This window comes from Diadema antillarum, unplaced genomic scaffold, assembly GCF_040938485.1.
Source record: "Diadema antillarum isolate AM-2024a unplaced genomic scaffold, OU_Dant_1.0 seq00001503_RagTag, whole genome shotgun sequence".
Lineage (NCBI taxonomy): Eukaryota > Metazoa > Echinodermata > Echinoidea > Diadematoida > Diadematidae > Diadema > Diadema antillarum.
The window spans coordinates 339,092-351,716 of NW_027272237.1; the positions used below are offsets into that span (position 1 = coordinate 339,092).

Here is a 12,625-nt window from a genome sequence, read left to right on the forward strand (position 1 = left end):
GGGCATAGTTTTGGTTAAGATGGGGATTGAGCCTTTAACCTCTTGCGAGATAATTAGAAACCTCTCATGGAATATTAAAGAGCATACAATTCTTAAAGGAATTCAAAGTTTATTTGATGAAAATCGGTTTGAAATGGATGAGATATCAAAAAAAAAAAAACAACAACAAAGCGATCCTAATTAAAGTTGGGTCCCATCTCTTATTAATAGGATCGCTTTGTTTTGGATATATTTCAGCCATTTCAAAACCGAATTTCCTAGAATAAAGTTCGAATTTATCTTAAAGTAGTACGCTCTTTCATATTATATAAGAGGTTTCTCACAAAACGTTGGAAACCTGAAGCCCTATCTCAACCAAAACTATTTCATTCCTTTAAAAAACTATTAAAAAGAATATCATTAAAGGGGAACAACTTCGTTTGACTTTTTGTATTTCATCCCTTTGATTCAAGGGTGATCTTTCCAGATATTACACATTGGACAGGAAAGAGTAATAAAGCCGCTTCAAATCGGTGCTCCATAGAAAGGCCAGAGTGGTAAATCGCCAATATTTCCCGCCATTCACATCCCGATTCGCTTGGATTACCATGCTGAAAAGCCTGTGTGTCACGTGACCATGACTGCGAACAATGGCGTCACGATCCGACTCACTGGCGCGGAGCCAGTCGTCTGCTACGACTCTGATTGCTTCCATCTCCTCTGGATGAGAGGAGAACGGAAAGTTTCGAGATAAATGATATTAGAATATTATCATGAATACGCTCAGCCATCAGTATTACGTAAAGGCAAGATTAATGATGAATGATACCATAGACAGAAGTCCTTCAAGTTATTGTGTAAATATGAAGCTATGAAAATCTTTGCGGTTGAAAGAGAACATTACCTACTTGAAAGACGTGGACTTGCTTATAATGACCGGATTAAACAAACAAACAAAAAACAACAAACAAACAATCTTAATTTCTCTGTTAGACCGTAGCATCTGAGTACAGAATTGAGAAAACAATTTCATATCATAACTTCATTCTTGGATATATCATAATAAAGTCAAAGCGACCAGAAATACATAATATGAATGAAAATGAACAAAAGAAGTGGGATTCTGACGATTTTGTACTTCCGACAAGTTTGTACTTCAGACAGTTTTGATGATAAAAAATCGCAGAAGCGGAAGCAATGCTGGAGTTAACGATGAAAATACCAGCATCTTCAAAATAGTGCTGGTACAAAATCGTCGGAAGTATCAGCTGTAGTGATACTAGGTGTGGCGCTAGTCAGGAAATGCCTACCCGATGAAATCCCATTTTCTTTCTTCACTGACGATCTGTGACGACATTATCAATATAATAATTATCAATGCTCGGATGGGTATTCATCAGTTTGAGTGAGACTCTTATTATTAAGCTCAGCACACCGTCTTCACAGAGTTTGCTTGGAAAAAATCCCAATATTTCATCTTTCCACAGACGAGAAGCTACATGTAAGCCAGACAGGACACTTTGCCAGCATACACGCATGCGCAAACACATGGAGCGTTATTTTCCAAACATAATAATGGACAGGTGAGAGTACGTTAGTGGATGCAGCGAACTCGAGGGCATTTATGTTGCACAACATTTTGAATACCCGAGAGTAAGCTACAGTTGCTCTATGGACATATTGAATTTAAACCTGTGCATCATTTGTTTTATAAAACAGGTCTTTGATCTATGATATCAGTTGGTATAGCTTTGTATTTCAAAACACTGGAGCCGCTCTTCGATCGGTTGGCGCACAGGTAGCTGCACGAGCGGACAAGAAGGCATTTCATGAAGCTTTGTCAGATTTTTGTTGTTGTTTGTTGACAAATTGTTATAAGCTACTGAAATCCTTGCATCTGATTGGCTGAGAACAAATTTGTCCCACAAATTTATTGGACAAAACGCTTCATGAAATGCCCCCTAGAGCAATCGGTAATCTGCCATAGGATTACATGCAGTTTTGCTGCAATTTTTTTCTTTGTACTCCAGTGCATTGGCAAAAAATAAAGACAGCACAAATGACTCATTTCAACGCTTCTGATTGACACCATTCTTCAACCCATTTTATCGTCTCCAATAACGACAATACGGAGAGTTACAAAAGCACGTCGAAGAGCACTAGCTGTGGTAACACCACATTGGAGTCACACGTGACATCGACAGTACCATAACGTAGGCTTCGGTTCAAAAGTGCATGTTATATAAATGTCGTGTGTCATGTATCTGTCACGTTAAGTACTGAGTGTAGTCCACAAAGAAGGGCCAAACCATTTTGCATCACTTATCTACATCCATTAAAAAAAGACAATATATATATATATATATATATATATATATATATATTTTTTTTTTTTTTTTTTTTACATCGACACAGTTGAGTCCTTCATTTAAAGTGAGCAGATATCCACAGAAGGCCAGAGTGCAAAACCAATGATGGCTACTTTACATTCCAATCTGTGTATATTTGAGACGATTCAGTAATAGCAGCAGGGTGCAATTATAACGGTTTTTTGTTTTGTTTTCTTTAGTTTTTAGTTTTTGTTTTTGTACAAAGCATGAAAAATTGTTCTCTGTCCAAGACTTTGATGTCATTGGCAGTGACGATACATCCACCAGCACATATCAAAGGTCGCACCAGACGTCACGTGACGACAGGCACGGCAAAGGACGATATCACGATGACGTCACAATGAATTCTCATTATCAGTTGCATAATATGGTTGCATAATGACGTTTGAGGCCTTTTTAGAGTTTAGAATCAATATCTTTGGTATAACCATTACTGCCGGTCATTATAGACAGTATAGTTTAGGTATACCTAAGCAGAATTAATAGTAAAGATAAGGATAACGACACCGGAATCTTCACAGGAGTGTTGGTACAAACGTGTCAGAAGTAGCAGCCGTAGTGCTATTAGGTGTGGCACCAGTCAGGAAAATAATGCTGATATCGGTCAAGTTCATGTGGTAGAATAGCACTGGTTCTATCTCTAGACGCAGCAGTACAGCAAAGGCGGTATCAGTAGTGCAAAAACTGAGTAGTTTCTGCGGACCAAAGTTTGCGTGGATTATCTAGCAGCAGTGGAATTCATACGCGAGTGGTAGTGCACTGTAAACAGTAATGGTAGTAGCAGAAGTAGTAATAGTTGATAACATTAGTAGAAGCAATATAAATGGAGGTATAAGTAGTGTAGTAGTAGCAGTAGTGTTGTAGTTGTAAGTAGTATAGTAGTAGTAGTAGTAGTAGTAGTAGTAGAACATGGATGCAATGTAGTAGAAGTAGAAGTAGAAGTAGTAGTACCTTTGATTACAGCTCTTCAATGATTCCTTCTTCTGCCTACATAACTTACCTGCTGAAACTCGGCCAGAAGCGATAAGGAATACCATGGAAAATTTTGTTTTTTTTTAGCTCATTAACTTGCTCATTTGAAAATTCATGAGGACTGGCCAAGAAATGTTTTCCGAAAAAAAAAACCCTGAAATTTCAAAATGTCATATCTTCCTTATTTCTCATCTGATTTTTGTCATTTTTATATCGTTCTGTAGGGAATATTTTTCTATTTCTTTTGAAGTTTATTTATTTTGAGGGTGAATTTCCTTTTTAAAGGAAAGCAAAGCTCAAACAAGTGCGGATTAGGTGAAAGCAGTTATGCACACTTAGAACACATAAGAGAAAGTTTGAGGAAAATCGGAAAATCGTAATTAATCTTCAAAGTTTCGGTGCCGTCATCAACGGATAAGGAGACTACTACACTTCATGACGTCATCGTAGACGACAATATAAGGAAAACATGAGGAAAACTAAACGTATTTTCACTCCTCTAGCCCGATGAAAGAGCTCTCGACTTACCTCTTTCAGAAAGCAGGAGGAATGATATCACCCTTAACATAAGTAGGCCTAAGTAACAAGTCACTGCAATGTAAACTTTTCATTTTAAAATGAAATTTTGTGGAATTCTTTTTATACTTTCTTTATATTGTTGTCCGAAATGACGTCATGAATTGTAGTAGACCTACTCTTACTAGCCAGCAATGACGGCACCGAAAATTAAAAAATTAATGATTTTAGAATCGATTGTACGATTTTCCTTAAATTTTCATTGATGTGTTCTACTAATATTGCTGCTTTCACTAACTCCACATTTATATTTTGGCTTTGGTTTCCTTTAAGGGGAAGGGGGGGGGGGGTTAGGAAGCAAAGCGTACTCTTGAGAGATTAAAGAGATGGAGAAAGACGTGATTTTCGGATGTAAGATGTAGAGCCAGATAAAATCAGAATCAGAATCTGAATCAGAATCAGAATCAGAGCCATACGGGCGCTGGTAGACAAGCGGTGTCAGTAAGGTAGCTCAGCTGTGGTACAGGTTAAAGTCAAACTTCACAGTTGATGGTTACGACGAGGTCAGCGTATCAAATAGATAACCCCTTGTCGTCACAGATGTTAACATGAGCGCAGTGGAGACTCAGGAGTAAGCTTGATGTACACGGCACGTCTGAAGTACGGTGCAGAGAAGTGTATGGTAAGGAAAATGTCCGAAGAGCAATGACTGAGGAATGAAAATACAAGTATAATAATATAAACAGAATTGGTACGCGTTTGGATTAGAAATTTGATTTTTAGCACACCCGGCGCGGCTTAACACCTTTCTACGAATCAAATACTAATGGCGGGAGAAATGATGGATGACTTCCTTACTGAAACCAGTGTAGTCCAAGATATTATTCTTAAAAAATGGCTTGACAGTTTCAAGGGGATGTGCATAACTAATTATAACTCTGTGCGAGTTGTTACAGAAGAGTTAGTTAGCAGAAACGAGTCGGTTTTGAAGGCGGAAGCACATTTGGCTCGATAGTAGACCTATACGTCAAGCCATATGGAGCTACAAGAGAATGGTCGAACATAGTAAGGATCAATCCAATCGAGATCTTTGGACTGATACACTGCCTCACTACTGTGATCCCTTTACGTAACAAACAAACAAACAAATAAACAAACAAACAAACAAACAAACAGACAAACAAACAAACAAACAAACGTGTCTTTCGTTATCCATAGAAGACGGCCAATACATGTATCAGTAATTATTGGCAAAAATATTAGTGGGTCGACATCAGTGTCATCTCACTACGGCCTTATGTTCGCCTCGAAAGCTGCGATGACGTAGAATATGAAACAACACCCACTGAGACATTTTGAAGGTGTTTATTTTTTCATTCGTTTATTTCAGTTGATATGATTCCTAGGCCCCTTTTCATAAAGCTGCTCGTAGAGTTCTTACGCATGAACTTACGGACGACTTGAATAGGAGGTGCCAATGTGTGTGCCCATTTTTTTTCCTTACATCTTAACAAAGGGCGACTGCATGTCAATATTTCGTCTATATTTGGTCAAAAATACACTTTCAACTGAAAACGTGTGTTAACATGTAAGAATAATCATTATCATCAGCAAAATATCAACTTTAGCAATTGAAATTAATAATGATTAAGCAAGCCATTTGGCTTGCCATAAAACAAGTCGTCCGTAAAGTCGTGCGTAACTTTACGAACAGCTTTATGAAACAGGCCCTGGAAGTTGATCTGCAACAAACGCCGACTCTGGTGCCAGCCTTATAATTCCCAAACTAGATGATAATGTCACCTGGAGACAATGACATTTTTGGATAGCAATTTCAAGTTGGATCTCAAAACGCTAGCGAGTTTGGCAGTACGGTAGTTGAGGTTTTCACTTCCCTGTATCATTCTTCTTCAAGAGTTTATTCATTCTACCTAAAAACAAACAAACAATATTAATGAAAACATTCTTGACCTAGTGGTCTACTGGGTAAGATGGCGCACAGCATTTCTTCTCTTGTTTATTCTACCCGGCATCATCGGAATCGATATCGCAAGCAGTTGATTTTTTTTTTTTTTTTTTGGGGGGGGGGGGGGAGGGGAATCTAGCCCCCCCCCCCCTCCCTTTTAAATGGGGATATGATATTATAAATACACTGAACACTGTGTTGTGAAAGCAGTAGCACGGGGTCTGAAGACTGTGGTGTGAATAATAATCACGCATAAACAGGCAGAAGGTTTTGAATTTACTAAGTGAGTGCATTCATCAATACAAAACAATGGTGTCTTCGACGATGAAAAAAAAAAATAATGATATGATGCTTTCCGCAGATGTGATTGGACAAAGGCGCAGATGTGATTGGACAAAGGCGCAGATGTGAATGTGGACATCCTTGTAAAAGACGCTGTTCTGTTCACAGCAACTACTGTAAAACATACCGACGATGTATGAAGATAAAAATCTGCGTGCTGAGGGCATAGCGAGCATTGCTTTTATACACGCAATGAGTTCACGCAATGAACCAGCGCAACTATAATGGCATGCCATAACAGTCATAACGAATTAATCAACGTATTCATTGCTCATTGTCAATCACGTTTACATTGCCCTTTTTTCCAAAGTACTATCTACGTGTCGTGAGTGCGCATAATTTGAATGACATGCATATCAGTTTCACTCATGCCCTTGTTTTCCACGAGGCTATACACAATATATACCCCACGCACAATAACGTGTATTGGTGATACAGACAACGTTTAGTGGAGGTCTTTGAAAGTGATATGCTTAGGTGATGTAATAAATACGACACAACTAAAGAATAATGTGTAATTGCTACACTGTTCAGAACAGAAGAGAGACAATGTTCATGTCATGTTCTTGTTATTTTTAAGTATTGCATGATCTAATGGTAAATCTCTTTTGCGTTGAGAGGAATTCACTGACACATAGTCAGTTGAGACAAAACATCATATTGACTCTTAAAGGGGAAGTCCAGTCCAAATATAACTTAGTCTGGTAAGAAAGAGTAAAATACAAAGAGTTCAACGGTATAAATTTTTATCGAAATCGGGCGAAAATAAGGAAGTTGTGACATTTTGAAGTTTCGCTAATTTTTCAGGAAACAGTTCCTGAACGGTCAACATGAATATGCAAATGGCAAAGTGAGCACGTCATCCCCTCACAACTTGCCATATAGTTTGTACATACAATTTTGAAATTTCTGATTTTTCATTCAAATGCAATTATGACCGAGGCTCAAATCTTGATATATCTAACTGATCACTATTCTGAAGTTATTCAACCAGCAGGAATAACATCATGTTTCAGACTTCAATGACAAGAAACATTGAATTTTCGTCATTTTTTGAGCACGATCAATGGAAAATTGTGAGGTTATGATATGGTCAGCTCACTCATTTGCATATTCATATCTACTGTACAAGAACTGTTTTGCAAAAATTAGCAAAACTTCAAAATTTCATAACTTTCTTATTTTGCGTCCGATTTCAGTCAAATTTTTACTGTTGAACTCGTAAGATTTTACTCTTTTTTATCAGACTAATTTATTTTTGGACTGGATTTCCCCTTTAAGTGGGGCACTGTGGCATAGTGGATACGAATCTTGACCCTCGATCGCACGTCCCGAGTTCGAATCCCGTCAATAAGTTAGTCTTTGGACAAGACGTTTTACCCATGTTCCCAGCTATAGTGTGTAAATGGGTACACCTGATAGCGCTAGGGTAATAACAATGATCGGGCCCTCTGGTAGAGTAGCAGCAACATCTTAGAGGTTACCCTGGATATAAGACCATGTTATATATCATAAATATTTCCTCGATTAAAAAAAAGCAGGGCACAAGTCATATGCAAACCAGCTGGCATGAGAGTTCCCCTCATAACCAGATGAATTGTTCAATGATATAATCAATCTCACTTCAGACTCGTCCCATTATTTCAATCCGTCTCTACTCCCATTCTACAATAATGTCCCACCACCCCTGATTCAGCACCGTAAACAAACGGCCGTCTTTCCACTGTTTGTAAAGTACTGAGGATAAGAACAGTTTGGCTACCAGTCTATATTTGTTCAAACGTGTACAATAATTGATTGCATGCGCATTTTGAATGCCCTTTTTATCATCTACAATATGCTATACACAAGAGGGTCATTCGTTGTTAACTCATCATAGCCTAGTGAAACTGACAATGAGCTACCCCATTCTTGAACTCTCACCACTAATTTTAAGGAGACAAGTTTTGTTGTGTGTATGCAGCTAAGTTTCCTTCTTAAAATTCTCTCATTTTTCCCGCATAATCTCTGGTATAAAATCATAATTTCCCTGCACATCATCTGAAGACTGGGTATAAATGGCATTTGAAACCACAATGGTCGATACATAGTAGATGCATAAAAAGCAAACACCCTCAGACACTATGTAACAAGATGAGCAAGCAAACTAACAACTACCATTTGAGTCACAGAAAACGTCCGATTGTCACTGTTTGTTTTTTTTTTTTAAATATACGTACCGTTGACACCGTAGGAGCGTTGTTGATGAAATTTGTTCACATTTCTCAAAACATCACCCCAAATAGCTTTATATACACATACACGTACACACAAACACACGTATTATATCATTTACGCGGAGATCACTCTCAAAGTTATATTGAGTTTCATCCACGGTCGCTTGAATTGGTGTCGTCTGCAGTAATACGAAACTGTACAAGATCCGCAAGGAAGGGGGGGGGGGGTGGTCGAAAGGATATATCATGAAATGAAATACTTTTTTGTCTTCACCCGCAGAAAAATGGAATGGGCCAACCTTCGCACTACTGGTGTATCATCTCGAAAGTACTTTAGAAAGTGGACTGATATACCTTGCTGAATGCTATGTGGCTTTACTGCACTTCGCAAAGAATTACGGGTTCAAATCTGTGCGCGCTACGGAAGCTCTCCCTGATAATGAAAACAACACGTTTGCCACGCAGAGACGGAGCGTGCAATGCTGCTTGCACATTTCACATCATGTAGTTCAGCTATACTTTATTCAAGCTTTACAGAACAGCATCAGAACGGACGCATGTTTTCTTGAAGATACTTTAAAGGGATTCACATTATTTCTCCTTCGTCTCTAGGAGGAATGATTGTTGTACTGCGCGCTTACATATGCATTATTATATAATTATATAAGCATGGTTTATCGCACTGGCCCCACGACATCAAACTTCGTAATAACACCAACCATTCCCTCAAGAAGAGTTCCGCGACTTGTCACCTTGGAGCAAGAACCGAGTGCTTTAAGAGGGCAATCACTTGCCAAGTTTTATGCATTGCGACCGAGAGAACTCGTATTAGATGTAAGAGTTTAAACACTGTCTGCATGGCCTACTCTGCTCAGCCATGAGTGGCGAAGAAAGAATAAATTTTCATTCAGTGATACGTAATCATCATTCTCACAAAGTTACATGTGAACACCATGCATAGTTAAAATAATTATCACAAGTAATGATGCCAGGTGACATTCCAGTTTGCTTCTCTTCTTTCTAACAATATATAAGTCACTGATTTTACCCCCCCCCCCCCTCCCCCTTCACTGTATCAGAATAACTGGTCAGCTAGAATTCTCTCTTTAAGTTTATGAGAAAGAGAGGTTACCTTTAATCTGGTTCTGATGTCAACCACTGCACAGGCGAAAGAAGTGGCTAAAAATAAATGACATGGAAGACATGAGGCTACGATGATCACACAGCGTATGGCATTGCCCCCAGCATAATGGTACAGTCTTGATGCAACCTTACCCGTCACATCAAAACCGAAAACGATCAACAAAACCAATAAGACATAGGCAGTACATGCATACTATTATAGCCAAGTGGATACATTCGCGCTATACTCTATCTCATGCCAATATCTTGCATATAATTTATTACTCTTTGAAGAAAGCACCGAGCTATGTGCACACAGCTCGCAAGAGACTGTTTCTAATTCTATATATGCGCATTTCATTTCGATGAATATATTAATCCGAACACGTAGCTACGTTCTTCGCAATGTGAGGCTCAAAATGTCAATAGCGCTCGGTAAGCAAAACGGTCTTTTTTTTTCCTGCTTAATAAGGGTAAGCATGGAGAGAAAAAGACAGAGTATAGGATGAGTAAAAATACTATGAAAAAACACTGTTGTGATAATGCACGCGTGACCACACTGCCGGCTTTTAATAACCTGAACCATCCCGGCAGACTCTTAACCACTAGTACCCCGGAACGAGGTAACCTTCGGCCTGGGCTGGCCCGTCGGTAATTAGTGACAATACCATATTGCCACAGTAACTATATTACTCGCATCGCCTGCCTTGTTACGTACACGCTCACGACTGAGGGGGAAAAAAGAGGGGGGGGGGGGGGCGGGAGAAAAGAAAGATGGCACGAATGCCCATGAATATAATATGTACCGTATGGCTGGCAGGGTAGGGATGATTTTGGCCAGCGGTTTGGCGTATCATTATGCAGCCAGTAATTGTAATATGGCGAGGGGGGATGCACGGCGTAGATGTGTAAAACACATGCGCAGTAGACATATTCTCGACCAGGCGAGGAAGGCAGTTAGGGGGAAAAAATCTCGCGAGATGTCTGCCCCGTAGGTTTGTACGCTGTGGCAATAGGGTCTCGTTGTTTTCGCATGGCATTCCCTGGGTGTGAGTGCGTTTCGACGCGGAGTTTGCTCTAAATTTAAGTTATTTTCCATGATTTCCAAACACTATGCGACTCGACGCGACAAACATGTGAAGACTGATAACCAAGGATTCTGCCCATTTGAGGACTTTCCCTAAATATCTTGGATTATTTCGTTGGACGGACTTTGATGACAAAATGTCGGGCGGAGAGTGTGAAAATGAGCCCGTTGCAAGGGGGTCGAAAAAACAACGAAATCTATCACATACCTTAGTCTTGCGTCTTTTCCTTCCCCTTCGCTTGGGACCCGTAGTTCCTTCAAGCTCTTTTCGCCTGTAGGGAAAGAAAAGGCGACATTTTAGCCCGTCTCTCGATAGGAAAGCTAAACGCTATCGCCTTCGAGTCCGACATCTTTCGCGCTCGTATTCACATACATACACACACATACACACACAGCCATTGCGTCAATACACAAGACATGCGCCATGCGTTCGCACATTACTTTGCAAGCGGACACACCGAACTCAGGCAAATACCTAGTTCGATCGCGCGCCATATTGGAAGGTTTTTTTTTTCCCTTCTTTTTTCTTTCCCCCCCTTTTTCCCGACTAAGTCCATGCGCTGGAAAAAAAAAATCTCCCAAGTTAATAACGGTTTCCCTCTCTCATAATCGAGTCTCTGACTCACCTCTTTTCGTACGACTCCAACAGCCTTTTGTCAATGATGTTATCCACCGGTTCCCAGGTACTGTACCTGAGCAAGAACAATGGGGGGAAAACGAGCCTCGTCAAACATCTTGACACCAAGATTACGCGAGTCGTGACATTGATTCACATCTTCGCAAGACATAATGCGACGAGTTGTTGATTTTTTTTTTGTCATCTTTTTTTCTTGTTGTTGTTGTTTGTAGCTTTCTATGATATTCACTAAAGTGGAATCCTATGTATACTCACTTGATTGACCAGCCTTTCCATTTCACCAAATATTCCGCTTTTCCCTGTAAGAGAAAACAAAGAAAAGATGCAGTTATACAGACTCAACGAAGAGATAAGGGTCTCAAACATGAGTAAAGGATAAAGAGCAACTGGGAAACCGAATACTTTCAAAATCTGATTGGAATCTGATATCTCTTTTTCACGCTCATTCTTTTGCTCTTGATTGCTGTGTGTGAGTTGCTAAATGAGCAGCTATTTACCCGTCGAATCCGTCTGTTGAGGAGGGACTCGGCGGCGTACACCCTCTCCCCGATGTCGCTCAGTTCCATGGTGGCTGACCGTCAAACCTCGTGGTTCGGCCTTCTTGTGAGAACTCCCGAACTAGCAGCTCGACCCAAGTGCAGGAGCACCCCGTCGGAATGCCGAGGCGTTTGTCAGGGGGGCCGCCCGCCAGTCTTTCACACGCACACACGTTGGCCCGTGTGTGTTTTTTGCCTGGCCCTCAGAGCTTGAGGTCAGCCCGGGACAGCAATGCGTCAGAGTACTACCCTGGCCCCTGTTAGCGTGAGATAAGAAGAGGCCGCGGTATTGTGGCGGAATGTCGGGGGAAAAAAAGATGCGAATGACGAGAGCTGCTGCTGCGATATGGCTGCCCCCAAACTCAGCTGGCCGATCTAAGTTGTACAGACGACAGCACGAATAGCGTGCAGGCAGTGAACTCGGATTGGGAGTGCCCGCCACTAGGCATTAAAATGCCTCCAATTTCGTTCAATCGCGTTCTGCATTTTTCTGATGCGGAGGCCGTATGCACAGCCACACGTACACGGCGGCAGCCTCGCCCTCGATTGCGTATTATATATTCTTCGAGCCCCCAAACGCGAGAGAGAGGAACAATGTCGGTGCAATTTGCGATGCTAGCGGGTGTGTGATGCGTTACAGCGAGTTCTGTTGACAAGAGCGCGAAGTCCCACTGCAATATCGAGTTCTTGAAAGTGTACCTTGCGTGCCAGCAGAACAGGAAACGCATTAAAAAGCCGCGGCGATCACACAACACACAGCCCGCCTGTATTATGCACCGTACGAGTCATAGCGAAGCCGCTGACTCTCTCCGTGGCTTAGCATGCACACAGCGCCTGCCCACACGGCCGGGTAAAACGTCTC

At 40.7% G+C, this 12,625-nt stretch overlaps 1 protein-coding gene across 1 annotated transcript in view; it reads right to left on the bottom strand.

Annotated features, from left to right (window-relative positions):
- The window catches only part of LOC139710131 (uncharacterized), a 70,342-nt gene extending 57,936 nt beyond the window's left edge, over positions 1–12,406 (bottom strand). Inside the window, exons 1-4 of the mRNA XM_071622063.1 lie at positions 11,725–12,406; positions 11,483–11,526; positions 11,217–11,282; positions 10,799–10,862 (exon numbers count right to left, since the gene is read on the bottom strand). Coding sequence (XP_071478164.1) covers positions 10,799–10,862; positions 11,217–11,282; positions 11,483–11,526; positions 11,725–11,793 — 243 coding nt within the window. The 5' untranslated portion in view covers positions 11,794–12,406. The remainder of the gene's footprint in view (positions 1–10,798; positions 10,863–11,216; positions 11,283–11,482; positions 11,527–11,724) is intronic.
- Positions 12,407–12,625: the final 219 nt, after the last annotated feature.